At 38.7% G+C, this 24,295-nt stretch overlaps 2 protein-coding genes across 2 annotated transcripts; both read right to left on the minus strand.

Moving 5' to 3' along the window:
• Positions 1–1,513: 1,513 nt before the first annotated feature.
• LOC139134865 (carboxypeptidase B-like) lies at positions 1,514–9,306 on the minus strand. The gene is made up of 10 exons (XM_070701938.1): positions 9,199–9,306; positions 8,688–8,763; positions 8,133–8,327; positions 7,259–7,360; positions 5,558–5,662; positions 4,932–5,048; positions 4,097–4,187; positions 3,466–3,671; positions 2,955–3,039; positions 1,514–1,817 (listed from the first exon to the last, which is right to left on the minus strand). The coding sequence occupies exons 1-10, from the start codon at positions 9,261–9,263 to the stop codon at positions 1,633–1,635; spliced, it is 1,227 nt and encodes a 408-aa protein (XP_070558039.1). The 5' UTR covers positions 9,264–9,306; the 3' UTR covers positions 1,514–1,632.
• A 9,714-nt stretch (positions 9,307–19,020) lies between these two features.
• On the minus strand, positions 19,021–23,463 carry LOC139134197 (caveolin-3-like). Its single transcript, XM_070701109.1, has 2 exons — positions 23,293–23,463; positions 19,021–19,359 (listed from the first exon to the last, which is right to left on the minus strand). The coding sequence occupies exons 1-2, from the start codon at positions 23,461–23,463 to the stop codon at positions 19,021–19,023; spliced, it is 510 nt and encodes a 169-aa protein (XP_070557210.1).
• Positions 23,464–24,295: the final 832 nt, after the last annotated feature.

Raw genomic sequence — 24,295 nt, forward strand, 5'->3', positions numbered from 1 at the left:
ACTGTGCTATTGCCGTAAAGAGGATAGCGAATTATGACGATGCTTTGATAGTGCTCGCGAATGCGCATGTACTGTACATGACGGAAAAGAGCTCGAGTGGAAGGAACGACAAACAATCACCAAGTTCAAAACACACTGACTAGCAGAGATGATAAAAATCCTGTTCAAACTGTACTCAATCTTACGCAAAAATAGCCTCTTCGTGGCTACCCTTTAATGTTTCGATCAGTTACGTTGTTCTGAATATCCATGGTTAAGAATTTTTTTACTGACAGTTTTGACTTGGTTTCGAACAGCCTGAGTGTGACGCTACTAATGACGTAACTTCACCTGTTTTTACTTTCACTGTTTTATACGTTCCTCCTGATTCGGATTCGTGAGTTTGCATGGCATGCATTACTTTTTTCCAACTTTCACATTTCTTCGTCTAACCTTCCCGTCAATATTTCTACAAGAGTTGCATTGGGGCAATTTTTCAGGACTGTTTGCTGAGTATATATACTTTTTCCGTTTATGACCACCACCCCCCTGAGATCTAATAGTCGACTCCTAAACATGGTGTTTGTAATCAATCTATCATTCCAGTCAAGGTAGTGCGGGCCTACGAAATTGAAAGACTTCAACTTTTGTTCAAACTTTCCGTAAGGAAACTTCAAAGCATTACCTTTAGAAATCAAGAATAACAATCACAGCGCAAAAATTGGTACTAGAATAAAAATTATCAAATATATATACACTGGAAATTCAAAATGGTCGGTTAATTCTGTGGATAAAGACTAAATTTTCGATTTTCTCAAAAGTGAGCCGCTGAAAACTTTACTTACTCCATGGCCTTCAAAATAAGCCTCCACAAGTAGTAACGTAAAGACCTTGAAGCTGTCACCAGTGTCACTGACAAATGACAGAACATAAGATGCAACACCAGTATGCCGTGACATATATGTTACACATCTTCGCACAGCAGCACGTACATTGAAACAGAACAAACAAACAGACAAACTGCACAAAATGTTATTTCCTCAAGTTTCACACGCTCGCGAATTTTGGATGGATCTTTAAGGTAGTATGCGCCTCGAAAGTGAAAAACTTAAAATTGTGCACAAACTTTCCTTCATGAGTATTTTAACCATTCTCTTTCAAAATCAAGAATAAAATCGGGGGTCACCGTGCAAATTTTGGTACTAGAGAAACAAATAACAAAAAATTTACCGATATTTGAAATTCAAAATGGCTGCTATCCCTGTGTTATCTCTTTCAGGAAAAACATTCAAATTTCGAAAAACTAAGCCTTTGAAAAGTTTTCTTTCACCAAGAGTTTTAAAATGAACCCCCACAAGTGGTATATCAGAAAAGAAATGTAAAAGTTTGAGAGTCTGAATATCTGTCCCCGAGGTGCGTTCTACCTTAATTGAAAGTTATCAATGAGGACAACTTATAACCTATGTTGGTTCAATGTCTGAGAGTCATCAAATGTTCAAAATTTCCATAGAGAAATTAAACTGAAACGCTGTAATCGGGTGTTTTTAGCATTTTATTGCATCCTTCGTATGAGGGAGTCATTCCAAAGTTCTTTCAAATATAATTTTCTATTTTAAACTGGGTGAAAGGTGACAGGGAACTTTCAGGTTGAAATCAAGGTGTTGCGATATGGAGACACAGGGCAACAAAGCCTGCGTAGTTCTCTTCGCCCGTTGGAATGATCTGATCTTCGGGAAGAAAGAAACCGTATTCTCCTTCGTCGCGGATTTCGAAGGTGTAGGAATGTATGATGTTTTGATCTCCGTAAAACCAGTCAATGGTGTCACCACTCGTGGGGTCTGTTTAGAAATTATAAAAATAATTTGAGATTTATAGACGATGTGACAAAGCAGGCTTTAAGCCCCATTAGCTGTATCTCTCTGCATTTTTCTATACAGTGCTTACCGAAATGCGACAACAGAACGTTTTCCAAACAATGGCGATGTATGGCGCACAAATGAGATTTTAACAACTAAATGATTTTCGAGTTTCAACTCTGCCAATATAGCCGCACTCGTATGAAGCCCCTGAATTTAATCGACGAAATTCATCTCAAAAAATCGTAATACATGTACTGACGTTTTCAGGGACAATATGGCTTTAAAACAGGAATTCAAAACACCTTCCCGAAGAATGCATGATGTTTCCTTGGTAAGCAAAAAAATTACAGCTACTACATTAAAACAAGTGGAGTTAACATATTAGTCTACTCCCTTGCCCGAGTATTTTTGCCTTCGGAGATTTTTGGCCTTCGCTCATAAGCCAAAAATCTCCGAGGGCAAAAATTCTCCGGCGAGGGACTAGACAACCAACATACAGAACATAGCAGATTGTGAAAAATGCAAGCGATCTTTGGCAGGCGGTCAATTTTACCACCAGCGATAAGGAAATGTTATTCTTTCGCCCAGTCGATAACATAAAAAGAAAAGAGTTGGGGGGAGGGGGGGGTATGCATGGAACACGATTCGCTCGGCAAATTGTTTGCAGGGGTTTGTCGATGGGGCAAAATCGTCTGTCGAGGTAACGATAAGAAGTTTCGTTGAGGGAAAGCGCCAGGTGTGTTTTTTTCCTTCTGATGGGGAGCAGGGACACTGCAGCACAGCCCTGGACTGGTCCGTTTCACGGCTTCTATACTATTACGCATTCTGATGTGCCCTCAACGGCCAGACTAGGCCAGGTTAAAGCAAAAAGTAGTGAAACCTATGACATAAGCTCGTGACATGTGCCGGACTACATCAGCTTAAAATCAGGACAGGTGAGACCTATTAAAGTTCAAAGGGTGTAGCTGGTGAGAGATTGTGAGTCTCTCTCTCTCTCTCTCTCTCTCTCTCTCTCTCTCTCTCTCTCTCTCTCTCTCTCTCTCTCTCTCTCTCTCTCTCTCTGAGATTGAGATGTTATACGATATACATATACGTGTATGTGTTCACATCACTCACATAAAGTAGGACCACTGGCGCCATAGGTATAATTCATTCCATGTACATCAAAGATGGCATCGGTCATCACCTTCATTGCTTCATCCTAAAATTGCACAACGGAAGATGTGATCAGAGGTCTAACTTCTCCTGCCTCGCCTTTTACATATTCTCATTATTTGTACAATTCATATATTTTAAAATTGATAGATAGTAAACTGATGAATTACTGTGAGCAGAATTCAAACAAGACAGAATGAAAAGAATATTCATATTTTCCATAATTAAAAAAACATTATTTGTGAATTTTGATAAATAATTAGTTACGTTATAATTTAGTGCTTAGCTATCTGTGAAATGCGTGTCTCTTTGCCTTGTAGTACAAATACATAATTATTCAAGAGTGATAAGTGAAGGAGTTCGAAGGTCACCATACAGTCACCATTGCAGTATTGGTATACTCGATAGCTGAAAAGTTATCAAAACGTGGGCGAGTTTGTCAGTTATTACTCAATCACGTGACAAACGTTACCATGGTGGCGTAATCAAGAGGATAATCGGCGGTGTACCCCCATGGCGACAGAATCATCTGACCGAAAGCATGATAATCGAGATAGATATCAAACACGTCGTCGGGACGGCTGCGGAAAAAGTCTGCCATTGCGACTGTTTCCACCTCAGAGAACGGTCCGGGTCCTCTGTACGTCTCGAAGCAAGGAATAGGGCTGGCACCCTGACCTGAAAATTATGGATGAAGATAAATTTTTGACATTAACCAGTAAAATGTTTCGTTAAATGCTATGAAAAATAGTGCTTTCACCGCTTTCAATGACAAATGCCCTTGTTCGTGTGCCACATTTATTTTTTATTTTTTTATTTTTTTTTTTTGGGGGGGGGTCCGTTGTAAAGAAAATAAAAAAGAAAAATTGCTTAGACAACAATTCAGCCTCTGTAATGTCCAACTGGCAACTTTAGTGATTACAAAACTGTATTGATTACAAAACACAGTTTTTTCGGAAGTCTTAATTAAAGGTAGTTTAATTTTTACATCAAAGAATTTATTCTGCCTTGGGGCTTGAAGCAGTTGCTCGCTTTTCAAAATCTCACCGTTCGTCGTTTTTACGATGTAACATGAAATTAGGTGCACATACACGGTTATTTACCTCCCCACATGTATTCATAGTTCCTGTTACCGTCTGTTCCAAGACATGAAGAGCCTTCATTTGGAGATCTGGTCTTTCGCCACATTGGGTCCTGGAAAGGTAGAAAGGTAGCGAGATATTGTGTCCCTCTATATTTAGGGTGTATTCAACTAAAAAAATGTGTTTGCGTTCTGATTTTCATCCGTTATGAATGCGTCATCTAACCCTCTGTGCAAAATATTCCAATGTGTGATGTATATATCGTATCCTGTAATATTTAAAACAGATCGAAATTTGTCAAGAAAATCTTCCAAACTGCCAATAGTTCCGGTTGTTTAAGAAGCCGCCGGGGATACTGTATGGGCGTCGCTTGAATAACTAATTTGAATTTAATGTTATAACGTTTCGAGCGCCCTCTCCCTATAACAATAATCTTTACAGATAAATTGACAGAACTCTAGACTTGGTTTAAGTCGGTGAACTTTCAAAAGATAAAATCATTTGCAACAATTTCTCTTGTGTCTCTTCTATTTCATACAAAATTGATAGCCCAGGTCAGGTTAGTAGCGATAGAACGCGTTACCTTTGAGTCTGCGCAGTAGAGAGATAATTTCTCCCTGTATCGCGTTCACCCCACTTTACACTTTTCGTATATGGAAACAGAACACAAATCATCTTGTTCATCCTATTCACACGTTTACAGATCACATACTTGAAAGAATAAAAAAAGAAGATATATATATATATATATATATATATATATATATATATATATATATATATATATATATATATATATATATATATATATATATATATATCCCTGCTCTTGATTTAAAATATACAATATACGCACGCCATCCGGGTCCCAGGTGTGTAAATAGCCATCTGGATTCACTACAGGCATGTAATAGACGTCATAGGTTTCCAACAGATGCTGTATATCTGGTTCAGTTGAGTATTCCGACATTAACTGGGAAAACACGGGAGTTTAAAATACGACATTAACGTATCAGTGAAATCCGATCAAGATATTACGCGCCTCGAAAACTGAGAGTTGTGTCCCCTTACCCAAACTCGAGGATAATGTAAATTTTTCTCTGTCATAATCAAGAACAAAAGAAAATCAGGGGTCACACCATGCAAAGTTGAGCATCAGATAAACAAAGAACATTGAGTTTACTGATATTTAAAATTCAAAATGGCCACCAACTCTGTCATCTGAAAGATGAAATTTTCGATTTTCACAAAAACAAGTCGGTGAAAACTTCATTTTACTCCAAATGCTTTATAATGAGTCCATAAAGGCAGCAGGCCGGAAAAGTATGGCGAACATTTTACAGTATGTTTGAAAAACATTTCTCCGAGGTGCATGCTATCTTATTGGGGTAGACTTTTTATCAGCTTTAAATCTTATCAGATTGACCCACTGTACACTGCGAACCGTCTGTGAAGGAAAACGTCGTTCAAGAACAAACGTACCCGATTGGCCATGTACATACACGCAGCACCAGAAACCCATTCACGGGAATGGATGAGAGAATTAAACCACGCGTTTCTCTTTGTCTTACCAGTATCTACGCCCATCTATAAATATTCAAAAGTAAAATGTTAGAGTTATAGGATGGACCAGTATTCAATTTTCAGCTGACAGTGATAAATTATTATTTCTTATTGTTCTCCTCTGCTCCAAATACAACTTTAAATTCCTAGATTGATCAAACCAAACTCGTGAAGTACATTCATAATACAACTAAACCCACTAAAAGTTCGGTTGTACGCTGTCGTCGGGACGACAGTTACTTAAATTTAAGGTGGAGCTGCATGTTGCCAAAAGTTTTTTTCAAAGCAATATATACTTCTCATCAAAGATGACAAGGAAACCCCCTCATACTATATATTTTCAAAAAGCAGAGACTCTAAAGTTTAGTATAGTAACATTAGTATACTCAAAGGATGAAGTAGGTGTATATTTGGGGTAAAAAACCTCAATTTTGGTATTAATGATAAAAATTAATTTAAGTCAGAAACTTGATGTTATTTTCTGAAATGTAATTTTCACTTGAAAGAGGAGTATATGTAGGAAAGAGGAGTATATGTAGAAAAAAAACCGACTATTTTATTTGGCATTATCTATCCTCATTCTAAAATGGCAAGGGTTTAAAGACTGACACTCAAAAAATTGATTAAAATCGTGGTAAGCAAAATTCAAATGCCTCCTATTCAAAATGTAAGAACTTCATTGCCAAACAAAATCGTCGTTTTGTTAAACGGCATTTAAAGAATACAATGTGAAAAATTCAGAAAATTTGACCCAACGAGTCTCGATCGGAGTTAAATTCTTTGGAAGTTTCGAAATTGGGGAGGAAAAAGAAGCCAGGATACGGGTAATTTGCACACATTTGCATAAATTAACATTTCTTTATCACGCAACAAGGTGAACCCAACCAATATTTTAATCTTGTGTTAAAAAATTAATTAAAATTGAATAAATATTTGCAAAAAAGTGATTTTTGAGCAAAATATGCTGTGTTGGGTGTAGCGCCCCTTAAGCTTCTTGGAATAAAGATAGAATAACAAAATTGCAATTTAAATTTTGGCAAATTTCTGCAAGCGTTTTTCGGTGGGGCGATTGTTAAGGCCAGTGATCTACTATAAATAGTCTTGCAATTTTCTCAGATATTCTTGGAATTCTACTCACTGGACGAAATTGACGTTAAGAACGTTACGACAACGTCCGTTTATCATCGAATTGACTCAATCTCATAGACCCTCGAGAAAAACTCGAGGGTCTATGAATTGACTCAATCTCAAATTTCCGACATTTTCAAAGCCTTGTCATGTTACTTAATCTCCCCCTCGAGATTGCAACGTAAGGAGTACGGTGGAGTATTTTCCGATGGATTAAAACATTGCGTTTCTCTGAACACATTTACAGGTACACGTTGGTCCACATTGTTCAAAATCTTAGTTGCAGTTCATGTTAGTGGTTAATATTTGTAACACATCTTTCCGTGAGCACATTTATATGAAATAAATTATTTTGTGAGTATCAATATGAACGCAATCCACGGACCTTTGAGTTTATGAATGACTCAGCAATCTGAGCCGACATGTAGGGTCACATTTACTCATTATATTCGCTAAATAGCTATTAAAATCCAGTGAAAAAGTTTACTTCACCTTCAGGACCGTCAAGTCTCTCCCTTCATAAGACTTGCCAATATTCACTATTGAAGCGAGGTTAGGGTAGTCGGCAAGCATCGAATCAATCCATTCGTAGATCTGAAATCAATAAACCGACTCTTATTTGCATATACGTACGTGCCTATTAGCACATACATACACAAATGAATGTAATCGAATTATGCAGCGGCAACCACAGACCAAAGTTAGGATGTAGGACAACGCTAAGCCTATCAATGGCATGATCAATAATGTCACTGAGACGCTGCCAACAGCTCAGTTTTCAGGAGTAAGAATTTTTACTGAATTGCTGTGTTTTGTAGTTTCGTGAACACACATAAAATTATGCTTGGTATGTATGTATGTATGTATGTATGTATGTATGTATGTATGTATGTATGTATGTATGTATGTATGTATGTATGTATGTATGTATGTATGTATGTATGTATGTATGTATGTATGTATGTATGTATGTATGTATGTATGTATGTATGTATGTATGTATGTATGTATGTATGTATGTATGTATATTTGTATGTTAATGTATGTATGTATGTATGTATGTATGTATGTATGTATGTATATATATATATATATATATATATATATATATATATATATATATATATATATATATATATATTATCAGTATATGCACGTTCACAAATTCACCAAAAAAAAAAAAAAACAAATTGCATATACATTTCTCCATATCATAAGGTTCTATATATTGCACCCTATCGTTTTACGTGTCTTCCATTGCATCCCTTTAACTTCTAACATGTGATGATAGGGAAGTCATGGCCAAAGCTTGATGGAGTACATCTTTGATATCTCATCTTACTTATGAGTGATGTTGTTTTCTTACCTCATCAAGAGTATGATAAACGCTATAATCGAACTCATCTGTGCGTGGTTTCCCGCTGAACCGCGAGTCTATCTTTAACTGCACATCTTCAATCCACACGTGGAAGTCGATATTCTTTGCATCCAAGTATTCTTTGACAGACGCTAACTGAGACGGGGGTACCATCAAATCTCTTGGAAAGTTCCAGAAATCAAGCTATGAAAAATGAAATCAAACGGCGTGAATCACAAAAGAAGTTTGAAATAGAGAGAGATCAAAATTTAGCAGAAACTGAAATTGTGTAATTGCCCTATCATGTGTCGATGGATGCGTGTGCAATGGCGTACGGACTCTTTGTATTAACTATTTCATTGCACGCCTGTCATTTTCATCTAGTCCTCGACAGTTTCCGCTTACTGTGGTGAGAGGACATGGAAGGATTTAACTATGCCTTTCAAGTTCATTGCCATTAAGATTGTGAAGGTACATTCAGTGCAGGTTGACCCCATAGTCTGAAGTCCAACCTTGATTATCTGACAATATGTGTATCTCAAGTAACCAGACACAAGTACTTACTTCCTGCTCGTCAAGCAAGAGACGAAGAGCTTCTACTTGTCCCTCACTGAGTGACTTCATGCGAAGAACTTTATATCTGAAAGTAAGTAAGGATCCTCCATATGATAAGGTCGAATTGACTACATCGTCACGAAAACAAATACTGCCCTGTCGAACTACACGGGCTTTACCAGCAGGCATGGTTTGTAGGATGCAGAGCCTTTCTGATATAAAAATTGGCTTTTAGGCTTAATAGTCGCATTTTCAGCATGAAGATCTTTTATGTTTGAAACCATCTGAGCAGCGTAGTTTTTCCCTTTACATCCACACATACGTAAGCATATACGTTTATAGCCGTACGTGTATATACGTATCTAGACGTACACATGAGTAATGCATGTGCAGAGACACACACGTACCAACAATATTTTAGACTTTCTTTCTCACATTAACATGCCGGTAAACAATATTTGTATGATACAAAATACATGTTTCAGATGACCACGCAAAAATTGTCGCGTATTAAACTCACCCTTCATAGTTTTTAGCTGCGAAGCCGACAGCAACGTAGAGCGACAGCAAAACCACCCTAAACATGGTGACGAGTGGATTGTGTATAGTTCTGACCACACGTCGTCGCCTGAGAATTGGGATCGTGCGATATTTGATTGAAATTGATAAAGAAAATATCGGATAAGATTGTATACGATTAGCATCGAGTCATAACTTATGTATTCAAGAAATGAACTTTCAAACTATTGGATACTGTTTTATTGTATCCCTCGATCTTGAGGTCCAGGCGTACGTCTGTGTTCAGAACTATATTGATTAGGAACGTACAGTGACTTGTCGTTCCTATGTACCAGCTTAAGGCTCGCTGCCAATTATGCCCACTCAATCCAATAAAGCTAATAATAACCTACGTTTTTTTTTCTGGCTATAGTTTGGTGAAAATATGGTGGTTGCATGTTTCGTGTTTTGTCGCAAATTTACGTCTATCCGCATGCGTAGTCCAAAACTATGTGATGTTGATATAGCGATATTGGCTTTTAGGTATGGTTGTGCAAATAACCATCTGTATCGAAGCCACAATGTTCGAAAATTGGTCCCGAGAGAGAGAGAGAGAGAGAGTTGTTGATTAAGAGAGAGAGAGAGAGAGAGAGAGAGAGAGAGAGAGAGAGAGAGAGGAGAGAGAGAGAGAGAGAGAGAGAGAGTTGTTGATTAAGGTAGTTCGCGCCTCGAAAGTGAAAGACTTAAACTTTTGCTCAAACTTTCCTCAAAGAATATTTCAATCATTCTCTTTCAAAATCAAGAATAAAAATTGGGGGTCACCGTGCAAATTTTAGAACTAGAAACAGAAATTAGCCTCCTGAAGATTACTGATGTTTGAAATTCAAAATGGCCATCATCTATAACGAAATTATAAAATTCTGGATTTTTGAAAAACTAAGCCCATGAAAAGTTTTATTACACCAAGAGCTTTAAAATGAACCCCCACAAGTGCTAGATCAGAAAAGAATTGAAAAAGTTTGAGAGTCCGAATATCTGTCCCCGAGGCGCGTTCTATCTTAATCTCAGCCACAGTGTTTTTGTCTGCTCCTGTGTCGCCATGAAGTGAAGGATTTCACTGTGAGTCTTGAAGTACAAGTTGACGTTTCTTCCGACAACTCTTTTTGTCGCTCAACTTGACAAAATGGAGCGGAGAAACCGCTGTGCGTTGTTCTCAAAATATATGTTTATATTGGCTGTACCCAGGGCCATCATCATGCAGGATTGTGAAAAACACAATCGACTATCACTTAGATTTGCGTTTCTTCGCAACAGGAGACCGTTTGTTCTTCTGACATTGAACAAAATGGCAGCTCTCTTGATACAGATAATAATAAATATTAGGCTACTCCGTCGAATCTAACAAATATCAATATCGCTATTTTCATACATTTTTGTACAAAATTAATTCCAAAGATTTTTTTGCCCTCGTCATTCTATGGTCATTATCACATGACTAGTGAAAATGCACCGGGTATGGTCAACTTATGTGGCGAAGGGAAATTAAGAACATCTTTTCATTTCCCGACAACTTATGCTTTGTTTGAGGTTCAGAAACATAATTAGACTGGTCATAATGTTTGTTATTGTCAGCATTCAGATGTTAACTAAGTCCACATTTGGACTCGTAAAGTGTGAATGAATACTGTAGAAATCGCAATCATACTTGTACCATAGCTTACCATTGCGTTGTAAAAGAAAACAGAGTGAAAAAAAGTTGCAAAGAAAGCATAGGGTTCTGAAACGTCATCTAAGGATCTGACATTAACCAACTTGTCAGATTTGTCATGTCTCCGATGACAAAGAAGGTTTATATATTGGAATTTACCTATTCATGAAGGCTGTTTAAATTTTCTGATCTTTTTGAAATATACTGTAATGGAAACTAGCAATAACGCGATTAAAAATACATGACAATCACCTCTCTCTCTCTCTCTCTCTCTCTCTCTCTCTCTCTCTCTCTCTCTCTCTCTCTCTCTCTCTCTCTCTCTCTCATCGTTTTTCGCCGACGTAGTTAGCTCACTGAAGAACATTGCGCCATTTTAACTTAGTAATAGGTCATCGGGACTGAACATCTATTGTATCTTCAAGGTAACCATGAATCAGCAGATTTATCAAAATACTGACCGTGGAGAAGTACTGGTATCACGCCATGCTAAAGCAAAATGATGACTGAACTTGTAGGATCATGAGACGCCTGTTTTCATTAGGTTGCTTTTCCATACTGAGCGAAATTTTGAAGTACCCCGCTGACAAGTGTGATAACGGGTCAGAGTCAACCCGTCAAAAATAATCTCCATGCTTCATCGCCCCTCGCGATATATGGGTCGACACTCCAACAAACAACACAGTAAAGAAAATGAAAAATTCACAGCGTTGATGCTGTATCGAAAATGTATCCACATGTCATGACTGGAAACTGGAAAGCAGTATTGGGAAGTTTGGAAACTGCATACTTAAAAAAAATGCCAATTCTTGGAACTCCAAACAATTCTCAGAATCTTGGAATTCTTAAAAATTCCCGAAAAATAATGAAGAAAAAAATCTGTTTAAAATTACAGACAAAATTAAAAAAAATTATAGCTACACCTGTCTTCCATATATGGCTATCTTTCTCATGTCCCTAACACGCTTGTCCACTCGTGAGAAATTTTCCAGGTCGTGTGGTACGCCATCGCAACCCATTTGGGTACAACACTATATAAGTGTCTCTAATGTTCGAGACAACCTGTCTGACCTATCATCCATTAACCTTGTTAGTAGACTCAGAATTGTCCAAGGCAAATATCGATCAGGGAACAAGTGAACTATCAGAACGTCATGCCGAAGCAAGGATGTATATTTCCAGAAGTTTGAGGTAAATAAAGCACTGAAACAATTTCCATGTCCATCGATCAAATATAATCATCTTTGCTTCATAGCACATCGCAGTAGGTCAAGGTTCATGTCCTTGAATGTAATTCTTGTATTGATGAATCAGAACCTCAAGTAAACAACTGTTAGGACTCGACTTTTAATCGTGCGATACAACATCTTGACGGGAAAGTAGAGGCATGAATTGGAAATCATCGAGAGACCATCAATGCTGATGGCGGTACGGTTTTTGGGTAGCACGTTCGCTTTGTTCTGATGTACAACCTTATCACTTATTCTTATCACTTTTTCTATGACGTCAGACGAACAACTATATCCACCTATCATCGATAATTCTCAGGAAATATGATTTTTCTGTAATGCTCTGAAGACAACTCCATTCTCCTTTGATGTTAGCTGTCCGTAAAACATTTATTTTATTTTCACCCTTCTTGGTGTATAAATGACAAAGATTATTTTGGGTAAATTCTAAATAATGCTGATGCTTTGTGCCGGTAAAGTTCATGTAAGTCCCGAAAACAGGGGTTATACAGAAATGGTCTAAACATTTTCGATATTTGGATTTTCGGGAAACTACATTGTATAATTTCTGTTCATAATGTTATGAGCTAAACACAACTTAAAAATTCCCAGAAGACGAGATGCAGATATTTTCAATGTTTCTATGTTTGTTGAGATTACTGTTTTCCGCTTTTATCTCAGAGTCTGATCCGACAGCACATCCACTTATACACATCTATTTATTGTTAACAACTATTACAATCAACCACACATTATATCGGTTCTTTGCCAGTGTCGGGCATTCACATGAGATGGACTGAGAAACATACGGAACAACCTACTTGGTTTCACAACGCATGCGTCGACCAGTGAATGCTGTGAGATCGAGAACCGCAGTGGACCCGGTCAGATCCCACCTGGCTGGTGAATTGGTCGTTAGATCCTTAACTTAGAAAAGTGGGAAAAATTTGCTGTGTAAAAATTTGTCAAAAAACATTGTACCGAAGATTTTTTCTCGAAAAATATCACACGGTTGACAACTGAAGAAAGTGTGGAAATCTTGAAGGAAAAAAATATCAAGTTCACCAACTCCTACAAAAATGTGTAATATAATTTCAACACACGGAAAAATTGCACACTCTCTGTCTGACTACATTTCTACATAACATCACGGTACCTCTAGATGGAGGGACTGGGATAATACACTCCCATGACAGTTTGTGTTTTATATCACGCATAGTAGCAAGTCTCGTTTATACCCACGTACTGCATCCCGGTTATCGCTGGAATAAATACAAGCACAATGTGATATCAGACAGTCCATGCCATTCTTTTGCTATTCCTCGATAAATGTGTTTAGACTGTTTGACCAACTCATTCATCAGGTGTATTTCTGTCCACTGTTGTGTTTCTCACAAAAGAGCATTGCCTTCTTTCTCAAACTAAACTGTACATTAGTTATCTTTTAAAACTGTGAATTTACCATCTGTCCGATATCAAATCATATCAAACAGTATCACTTCAAAGATAAGTTTTCAACGTTCTCTGTGGCTAAATGGCGTGAGAATAAGTAAAGCCATCTCAGTCACCGAGTTCTATATATTGACTAGACTAAATTTCTATAGATCACGATGAGCAAACATGGTAACTGTTTGATGTGTAAAATATAATGGATTTAGTCAAGGTATATACCTCCAACGGTACATCGGTCGACATCATATACATTGTACAGATCTCTAGTTGCTTTTTATGTAGCTGGATTGGGAACTGGTGTGAAAACCACAAACTAATGTAAAATCAGGGCTCGAAATTAGCGGTAGTCCCGCGTCCATAGACTACCAACTTTTCCCTGGGGCTACCAAAACCCATGAAATGGTAGCCCACACGGACTACCAAAGCCAGGGGCATGAAATTATTTGTGGGCGATATGATGTTGATCGCTGTGAGATGACGGACGCCCATACAGTCAACCCAGCTGGACACAGAAAGGCAAGACTATGACTTTGTTATGCAAATTAAAAGGCGACAGTGCAATCGAATTTGTTGCGACAAACTGTCAATAAAATATCATTAACTGAACTGATGAACTTGGATGACAGGCTCGGGAAATGATGGCCAATGAAAATTTACTTTTATAGTCATTTAATCATAATGTATAAATGGCAATAAAACACAAAATTATTCAAACTGCAAAAAAAGCCATGCACAAATTATTTTTTTCGAAGTGTACCAGATCATCCCATGATAGTGGAGAATTATAGCCAAAATTGCCGAATTGGTTTCAGGCTTAATTAGCAGTGGTGCTGTACGCGACTCGGACATTACCGCTTGTCTGTGTCAGCATAATTTTGGTAGAATTTTCATAATTTATTTCATGTATAAGTAAAATACTTACATAAACGTTTTCATGTATATGTATACTATATATTTAGAGAATCGTTAGGACAATGCTAGCGTGAAACGGCGGCAATAGCGTTATATATTTCTGTCCGTCGTCAATGTCCATGAGACAGCGTGTCGTTACCGTAGTGGATCATGAATAATTCATTAGGACGACTACGTGTGGAACAAATGGGCTGCCAAAAAACCTGTAATGGTGTCGACCTTTTCACCATTGTCCACTACACATGCTATACCGTTCTCCTAAGGCTATGATCTGCAGGTGTTGATTTTAAATGACTAGAAAATTCACTTCTTGGATAGATACCAATATTGTTAAGGGTAGCATAAAGTCGATCAACTGTTTTACTGCAACATTAGCTTTCGAACAGTCTTCCCAGCAAAAACGATTTATACCTTACAGGCAGCCTCCGAACCTCAAACAACGCATTGTCACCAATAAACTTCCTACGACCATCCAATCGCCTGGAACAACACCCTGCAATGAATCCAAATGCAAACTGTGCCCTCTCATCAATACCGCCACCACTGTAGTCGGACCTAATCACAAGACTTTCAACATCAAAGGATCATATTACTGTGACTCCACCAACGTCATCTTTACTATCACCTGTATGTCCATCCGCTGTATACATTGAACATGACAGCCACTGCGGAAACGCATCAACAGTCACAAGTTCGACATACAGAGCAATACAATATATAAACCTGTTGCTGAACACTTTTACCTAGCTGGACATTCTATCAATGATTTCCGTTTAGCCGAACTGTGAAAGATCCACAGTAAAAGCACCATCCGAAGAGAGACTGAAGAACTCAAAATCATACGAAATTTGATTGTGTGAAAGAAGGACTCAATCGAGATTACGGATTTTTAACACATTACAAATAACTATGTTGGCTGTGATTTGCCCCAGTTGTTCCTACCATTGTCCTCACTCAATATACAGTGTTTTCACACCTTTGCTCAAACCCTTTGATTCACTTTGACACTTTCCTTTGTCATTGTCCATTACCCACAATACATTTGGCCTTGTGCTTCTCTGTCGATTCTGCAAGTACATCTGATGAAGGAGACTGTTGTCTTCCAAAGCCAACACTGTGCTACCCTTGACAATATTGGTATCAGTCAAGATCAACACGGCCCTATTGAAACTTTCCTGGATTAATCATGAAAAATAAATCTTCCATCGTCTAGATATAAATAAAAATATCCTTTACAGAAAATTCTTCATTCATCCATGGACTACCAGACTTTGTCACTGGGCTACCAACTTCAGAAAATGGTAGCCCAAGTGGACTACCAGGGAAAAAAGTTAATTTCGAGCCCTGAAAAGATTGTCTAAAATTTTGATCGTAGTTTACTTCTCGTGGCATTATTCAACGGGATTGATTTCAAATCGTAGTATCGCAGTTTGCTAATCACAATACATCACTACCGTCTATGATGAACATCAGGATAATTTAAGATGTTATTCCAAGCACAAATAAGGATGCAATGGAGTCAAATGCATGCCCTGTCATTTTTTTAACAACAGAGACCAGAGACCATCGAGCTCGCAACGGACTGCAATTTCGGCGTGCGCAAGTTTACATTCGGTAGCCGTAGAGGGCAGTCACAACCCAGAAGTCTCCAAACCATCGTTGCCATAGTTGCCACATACCCAAGAGCGAGCTCGAGGTCCATGTTGTTAAAAAACATAATACGGCTGTTGACCCCTCTTCATCCTTATTTGTGCTTAGAATATAACCCTTAAATTGTGATCGTGGCAGGAAAATTTCGAGACTAAGTATTAAACTCCAACAGGAAAAGGCATTGATTACTGAATTGCTGATCGAAAATCTAGAGTGGCGTGGATTTGTTCTGTTAAAAAGGTACGATAACATTGCTATCGTCAGAAGGGTTTCGTCTGAAGGTTGAAAAAAGGTTTCAATATTCAACAGCACCCTCTCCCTGGAGCAATAATTCCAATGGCCCTCGCCTAAAAGTTTATCTTTAATTCTTGCTCTCATCTCTAAAATTACGATGATTCTAAAGGTGATAGTTCAATACTGAGCTACATAACCACAAATGCGGGACGAAATGCTTTAAACTAGTTGTTACTAATGTTGATGTGGAAGTTCGGACATATTTTGGTAACGATGAGCATTATGTGTAACTAATTTTGACTAGTTCATACATGACGATGCACTCTAGCGATGGATACTGTGTGAGTATAAAATTTAACTATAGTGATGTCGATAGAAGGTATTGATGTCTGTGGTGAGACCACGTGATCTGTCTCTTTCAGTATGTCTCCCTCTAGCTCTCTCTCTCTCTCTCTCTCTCTCTCTCTCTCTCTCTCTCTCTCTCTCTCTCTCTCTCTCTCTCACGCGTCTGTGGTTTAGGACGAGAAATCCTCATAAAAAGATTATATTTCGCCTCAGACTGGAAGATCCGTCGCACGAGGGCGCTCTTTACGCACCCCTCTCAAGAGGAGAGGAGCGGAGGGAGCGTCATCGAGCAACAGATCTTTCAGTCTACTTTCGCCTATTAAGTTTAAAATAAGGCTATCTTCTGTCAAAGGAACAATTATAACACACACAGCGGTGATTCGGTTTAAGTAGGGGAAATTTTATTACTAATCACATATGTTAAATAAAATGTTACGTCCCTATTCCCCGGATACCAGCAAAATCACCTTTAAAACTGCGACGGCAGGGGGGAGGGGTCACCGGTCCACTACAAATATGTAGATAAGACAACACTAAACAAAAAAAAACTAGACGTGCTTAAAAATGATAAATTTCCCTCTGTAGAAACAAGTACAGGCCTGTCAGACGTCACTGGGAAAAATCCTTGCCAGAGTAAAATAAAAGGTACATGCAAAATCGGCTGCTAATAAAATTCAAACGCTGTTATACTGTATACCTTAGAAACCGTCTCTAGGGTCTATGGTTACTTACACAATTAACGCTAAGAAAAACAAAATACATCGTTGGACAATACTTCTACAACAGAGAAATACTGATTTTAAAATGCAGAGGATTAATCAGTCGTGAGTGGGTGAAACTTGTGGGTACGAGCAAATATGGCGGCAAGGGTTGCAGGGACTGGAAGCGAACAAAATCTTGTTTTGAATTTTTTTCTGAGTCCACACACATGTTTAATTAACGAAACGAGGCATACGTGTTATGTAATCCCATTGACCCTGTTTCAAAGGTCTGTGGTAATATAAAATGTAACGTCAACATGAAGTAATAAATTAATAAACCAAGATGACGCACAGTCGTCAACTTTATTCACTTGGAGTTCAATACTGTCCCTGGATAGCACATAACATTTTGGGGATTACTTAGGTTGCCTCGCTGTCTCTGTTTTAAAATTAGTCAATAGTTAAATTCACTGACGGGATGATCGAACAAAATTACAAAATATGCCAAAAATGATCGTAATCCCAGGAAAAGATGATGACATCACGCATGTAGGGAACTGTACATGAACTTGATGTGTCAGAGCAAAACCAGAAATTGATTCACAAACTTGAACTAGGGATTATCATGAGACTAGAAAGTCTCCGTTGCATAAACCATGGTTCTGCAATTATTTACTTGCAGACACAAGGGAAAATCGGCCCAAGAAATTCCATCAATCCCTTCGGATGTTTTGCAGAGGGCGTATCCTGACAAATTTCTGGAAATAGAACATGTGGATGTCATTCAATTGTTTGTGGATCCAGCTAGGGCGTAACAATGGCTTGACATGAGGTATGCACGGGGTATCTAAAAGATAACAATTCATTCAAAACACGTGACGCGAGGTCGAGATTCCTTTAAGGTAGAATGCACCTCGGGGCAGATATACTGTCTCTCAGACTTTTACAGAACCTTTTTGGTCTACCACGTGAGGGGGGGGGGGCTCATTTTGAAGCTCATGGAGTAAATAAATGTTTCAAGGGCTAATTTTTTTGAAAATAGAAATCTTATTTTTCCAAATAGACTTAACAGAGGGATGGCAGCCATTTTGAATTTCAAATACCGGTAAAATTTAAGGTAAATTGTTTCAATTGTACCAAAAATTTGCTCTGTGACCCCCCCAATTGTATTATTTATTTGATAAAAGTATATGGTTGAAAGTTTCCTTGACGAAAACGAAGCAAACGTTTAAGTCCATTCATTTCGAGTCGTGTACTACCTTAATCAGTGTCAAGAAACCTGTTGAAGACTATTGATGAATGATGGTTGAGGCGTTGAATAATATATACTACAACCGTAAATTTGATGAACTGAAACTCTCAATGAATGTATTTGAAAAGCACAGTAGAAGAATAATTTGTCTAGTCAACGGTACATGTCAGAAATGAATGAACACCTTAAAATACACATCAGGCGAATAGCTGGAAAAGTCTCTCGGCTTGTGGTAATGGTTTGTATATATGCTAACAGGGGCTGAAATGGTTACGTAAGTAATTTGAGTCTAAAATCACGTTTGCCCTCACACCTTGAAGTTGCAAAGACCGAGAGCGTCTGTAAACTGCTAACCCCGCCTTGACTATTCTTTCATCAAAGTTATCCAAATACGAGACAGGATCCTTGAACACGAGTCGTAGCACGGGTCGTAGAAGGTGTGTATACAGCTGGAGTAGATCTTGCCGAATGCTATCAGCTGTAGGGTGCAACCCTTAATGCAAGGCACAGTGCACCAAATCTGCCCGAAGAAGAGGCAGGCAAAGGAGATACCCCAGCAGAAGGCAGCCGGCACAGCACAAATTGCAGACAGAATCCGGTAACACCAAAGCTTAGTCCCTCTGTAGGTTTTGAACGAACACTCCCAGATAGAGTCGAAGCTGTGCGTTCCCGCCGGCTCAGCAAATATGTCTGAGAACGTTACCTGCGAAAGCGGGAAGAACAATTACAAAAACATTTAGGAAACTTGTCAGAGTTTAATACAAAAGAGCCTAGCAATTTTAATAAAAGATTTTTTCAATGTATCTGTAGGCAAGTTAAGCTGACAACCCCCGCACGTAGTTCTGGCGCTGTTATGGTTGTACTTGTTGGGAAAGAAATACTTACATGGCGGACGCTAGATGAAGCTCGTTGAAATGCCTTCAAAATAACATTGAATTCCTAATTTTTAAAGCCTAGGCTTCTAGTGATCATGAGTTGGATGATTGATGTTCTTGTTTGATTTCGAATGCGGTTTTTGTTTCCCTAGTCACAAAGTTTGATTTGATAGTTTGACTTTATGTTTTTAACAAGAACTTTGAAACTAAATTTAAGTTTGAGCATAAACTTATATCTTTCACTTTCGAGGCGCGTATTACCTTAAACAGGGACCGCCAGTGAGAAGGGACTCCACGTCGTGACGGTGGGGAGGGACTGAATACGCAATTTGCATGGGACAGTTTAGCAGCGTGAAGGTGAGCTCCGGAAAATGTCACCTTTGAGCCTAACAGAGGACTTTTTCGACAAATGTTGTACTGAGTAGTCCTGTAAATATCTATCGGGGCGTTTTGTTGTAAAAATTACATAATTCGGTTCATTGGATAAAATTGAACTTATGTTCAGCTACAGTCCCTCCACTTGAGGGACTGTGATTTACCTTAGGGCCGATTGAAACAGGCCACTGTTGCGAATTCAAACTGCTGCCAATCATGATCGGTCACATGAGTTGCAAAGATCCACAAACGCTTGCCGGGTAAACATATCACTTTGCCTTGTCAATATGTGCTCAGAGAATTATATTACATTTCATGCAGTATGAAAGAAAAACTATAAACTAATTTCATATGTCAATCACTGTGCACGGTAACTCTAACCAACCAACCGTATAGGTCAAGGGAACAATGAAATGATGAGATATCGCAAAACCACGACACGAACGGCTGCTCGCTAAGGCCAAGAAAAAAAAACTGTGCTGTTCCGATAACCCTACCTACCCTATTCTTTGCCTGCCGACCCTAAATTAGAGTTAAGTAAACATGGAAGTAATAAAAAGAAAGAAAAAACTGTAAAATCACGTGTTCGTTACCTGGCATTTGATTTTTGCTTGAACGAGAACACCTTTTATGTTTTTATTCCTTTTCTATGCATGATACGTTTTCTGGAGATGTTGTGGCCAGTGTTTGATGGACCTGCACCCCTGAAAAGTGTATATTTTAAAATAAAAATATTTTGGATAAAAAATCTCCGACGACCTACCTACCCTATTTTTGAAAACCATGTTATCGGAACAGCACAATTTTATTTTTTTACCTAACATACTGAGAGAACGCTTGCTTTGGATCTTTCTTAGGGAGATATCGTATCCCCGAAACTGTCCATTTGTTTATGTGTGCTGGAACACAAGTATAGTTTCGGGCCACTCGCGGCCGATACAACGTAGGTGTAAGTGGGTTTCGACACCTCCTACCCTGGCAGTCTTATCTCAGTCTAAAGACCATGCGTATCTTCTCGACGATGCACGTCATCACCAGTTTTTTTTTGTCTGGTGACAACTATGCACGAACAATACCCACACACATGTTAAGCACATGGGACTGGAGTGCCATCGTATTATTTCAGAAGGGAGGAGCCGGGCACTTTTACCATTATCGGCACCACAGGCGAAAATCGTCGCGAAAAATAATGATATCGATGATGATTACGACTGAAAATGGAATAAACTAAACGAGAAGATACACATTACAGTTTCACACATCCAAATGGAGACTATGTATTGTTAGGCTGATTTTCACAAGAACTTTTACGGTGACTGTAGCACAGATACTATGTGACCGAGTTACACTTGACGGCTTTTCCAACCAACTGCTGCCGTAGTTATATTTCTGGTACCGGTATATTATATTGTCTGTTCTGTTTGTTGTCCTTGAATGAGATCGTCGTATTCAGCCGAGTCGTTCCTATCGATATCAACTTTGATAAATAGTATTGCAAACTGTTCGAACGGGCATTGTACATTGTACCAACGATAGGGAAACCGCCAGGAGAATGGTGAGATGGGCGGAATACTCATCTCTTATAAATATGTGATGAACGCCACTTTTACTCGGCTACCGATAGCCTTGTCCAAGACCTCCAACTGCTCCAACGAACGTCGCCGAAAAGAATCGAAGAGTCGCATCCTCGGGCTTCTACCTTGTGTGCGCCTCCGGCTTCTATGTCGTGGACAAGGCCAAAATCTCACGATCAAATATCCGAAAAGTTCACATACACCTGAATAATCATTGAACTATGGAGACATATAGCTTGTAATATAGCTTGTAATCCCCAACGATGTCACAGTATTGCCGTATGAACATAGTCTGCTTGACATGAACTATTCTGACAAGTGTATTCCGTGTAAATTTTAACAAAATCAACTATCTTTAATACTGTGAGTGCATAGTGTGAACTATAGCGTTAGCCAGAATCGCTGACGGTCCGGACCGCACGCCAAGCCACAGTCACTGCCGTCCCTCCACAAAGGACCGTGGCCAAGCAGAGAAAATTATGAAACTAGGCTTTTATTGCCAAAAAAATTAAGATCACATATAAATACATGCGTAAATGATTGAGGAGGTAGAACAAATAAACAACTATTACTTCGTTTATGATATTTTGTGTGTTTGTAAGTAGCTCCGGTAAGAATGCATTGAGTAAAGTCATGAGAGTAGGTTCCTCTGCTTCAGACGTTTTTCACGTGTTGTTATGTACTTACACTGCTATTTCACACGAATCAGTAGTACAAACAGGCTGAGGATTCGGATTATCGTTAAACAAAGTCGTTGTGTGTACCGAATTTAATAACGACCAAAGTCATTATCATACACTAGTCCGTATTCAAACGAAAGGCGGAGAAGAAACGTACTTGCGGCCGTGAGATTCGAAATTCCCCCTACATGTCGATACTGCTAGTGTAATAGACAACGGCAGTAGAATTGGCCCGCATTCGGTGCTTTCAACCAAAATCTGGCTAAAATCAGATGTGGCGATGGCGACATTTTCTCGTTTGCTTTTGTTCGATGCTGTTCGCGGTTTTTTTGTAGCTGTCGCCTCATGATAATCTAACGAGAACATCACAGAACTGGCAAAGGTGAAAACGTCGCCATCTACACATCTGATTTCGATGAGATTGCATTTACCTATGACCGATATCCGGGCACTCACTCAGAATTTCTTGCCGCTCGGGGTGTCACTACTTCAAGTTAGCGAATCATTCAGAGGCCAGAACAGCACAGGCGTTTGTCGACAGATTATTATGATCATTTAAAGGGACAAAGCAGCTCCGTTTTGAACTTTTTTCATGAACTTTGTTTGATATGAAAAGTAGTTAGTGTTGTTTGACTTCTCCCTGAAGCATGCTGAAATACTGGTCAACTATGCACAACCCCAACTCAAAATTCAGGCTCCTTGCACAAATCTCTCCATGCATGGCTAAACATACACTATTACATAAGTTTTGACCTCATGCAAGCTTTAGTGACGAAATCTTAATTGGCGGTGTTTTTTATACAGATAAGAAAAACAGCTCTTAGGATCTTCCTTACATTTTGGCAACGTCTCTTTGTCACATGAAAGCAAATCGGAAAAGGAAAAAAAAAACATTATTGCCAAGAGGTTACAAGCAAAATAACGTTTGTATTCAGCAAATGGGTAATTTTTGACACTTTTGCAGTTATGTATGTACCATTGTTAATTTGTGAATTAGTAATGTATTCAGTGTTCCCTTGATATCACACAAAGCTCAAAAAGGGCAACTTTTGTCCCTTTAAAACTCAAGATAATACGAATCAACATTGTTAAGATGGATCAGAGAAGGATTTTAGTGTAACTTTTTACTCACGTTGAGATGATCATTCATACGCGTTGGATCACGATCGACGATGTCGAGTTGGAATGCCTGGTCGGGCACCTTGTCCGTCGTCGTCAGCGTGGTATGGACTTCTGTGACCTCGACATTAACAGACCCCGTGTCCGGCTTCCTCATGCTTTCGTAGCTCTCTCCTTTCGACATATTTGAAATGAAGAAACGGCTGCAAACACCGGCTGAAACCAAACCTGTTGTACGTGGTCGTTGAAGACACCCTGCCGATCACTGAATATACCAGACTTTAGTGGCCTCTAAATCAGCAACAAGCGTTTTATTTGCAATGCGATTGCGTTGTTCATCGTGTCGACTACAACATTAGATTCGTAGGGAGAAACACCACTGCCTCCATTTGCTGTTCAATAGTAACAGGAGCATATAGGATGCCTCCCCAAGAAATCTAAGACCATCTGTAGATGGTCACAAGCTACTGACAGATAGTTGAAGGATAGTCTACCCTTTTTTGGTAACGCGGCAGAGATTCCGTTCGTATTTATCTCATGATACTGTACCATCTTCACCTGTAAGGCACCTGATAATGCTTCGGCCCGATGGCAGTTAACTTATGCGATTTGAGGTGGTTATGTAATATATGACTTTATGTCAACGAAGTTCATCGATATGAAAGATATGACAAATTGTAAAACATGTCAACAAACGTGGCATTTAAGAAGCGATGTTGTCATCATGCTTGAGATTTTCTTCTCCGCGATTAAAATTTATCGTCATTTATCTTTTTGATTCGTATTATTTGAGTTTAAAATGAATGTCATCCGATGATAGTCGTCCCATAAACCGATGATCAACAGTTGTACGTCTATATCTTACAGTTATTCTCCCCAATCAAACAGCACATTGATAAAATACTGACAACAACGTGACAGAATTCGTATTTGTACAAATGACAGAGCTTGCTCTTCAATCCTGAGAAGTTATTGAGCAAAATGTTTCATTGTTCTAAAGTGACAGTGAGCCGATT

This window comes from Ptychodera flava, chromosome 6 (genome assembly GCF_041260155.1).
Source record: "Ptychodera flava strain L36383 chromosome 6, AS_Pfla_20210202, whole genome shotgun sequence".
Taxonomy (NCBI): domain Eukaryota; kingdom Metazoa; phylum Hemichordata; class Enteropneusta; family Ptychoderidae; genus Ptychodera; species Ptychodera flava.

Coding starts and splice junctions, on each gene's coding strand:
- LOC139134197 (XM_070701109.1), bottom strand. CDS start 23,463: ATGTCGAAAGGAGAGAGCTACGAAAGCATGAGGAAGCCGGACACGGGG. Junction 19,360..23,292: donor GTATGAATGATCATCTCAAC/GTGAGTAAAAAG, acceptor CCGCTTTCGCAG/GTAACGTTCTCAGACATATT.
- LOC139134865 (XM_070701938.1), bottom strand. CDS start 9,263: ATGTTTAGGGTGGTTTTGCTGTCGCTCTACGTTGCTGTCGGCTTCGCA. Junction 5,049..5,557: donor GTATGTACATGGCCAATCGG/GTACGTTTGTTC, acceptor GTGTTTTCCCAG/TTAATGTCGGAATACTCAAC. Junction 3,672..4,096: donor CTATGAATACATGTGGGGAG/GTAAATAACCGT, acceptor CATAATTTTCAG/GTCAGGGTGCCAGCCCTATT.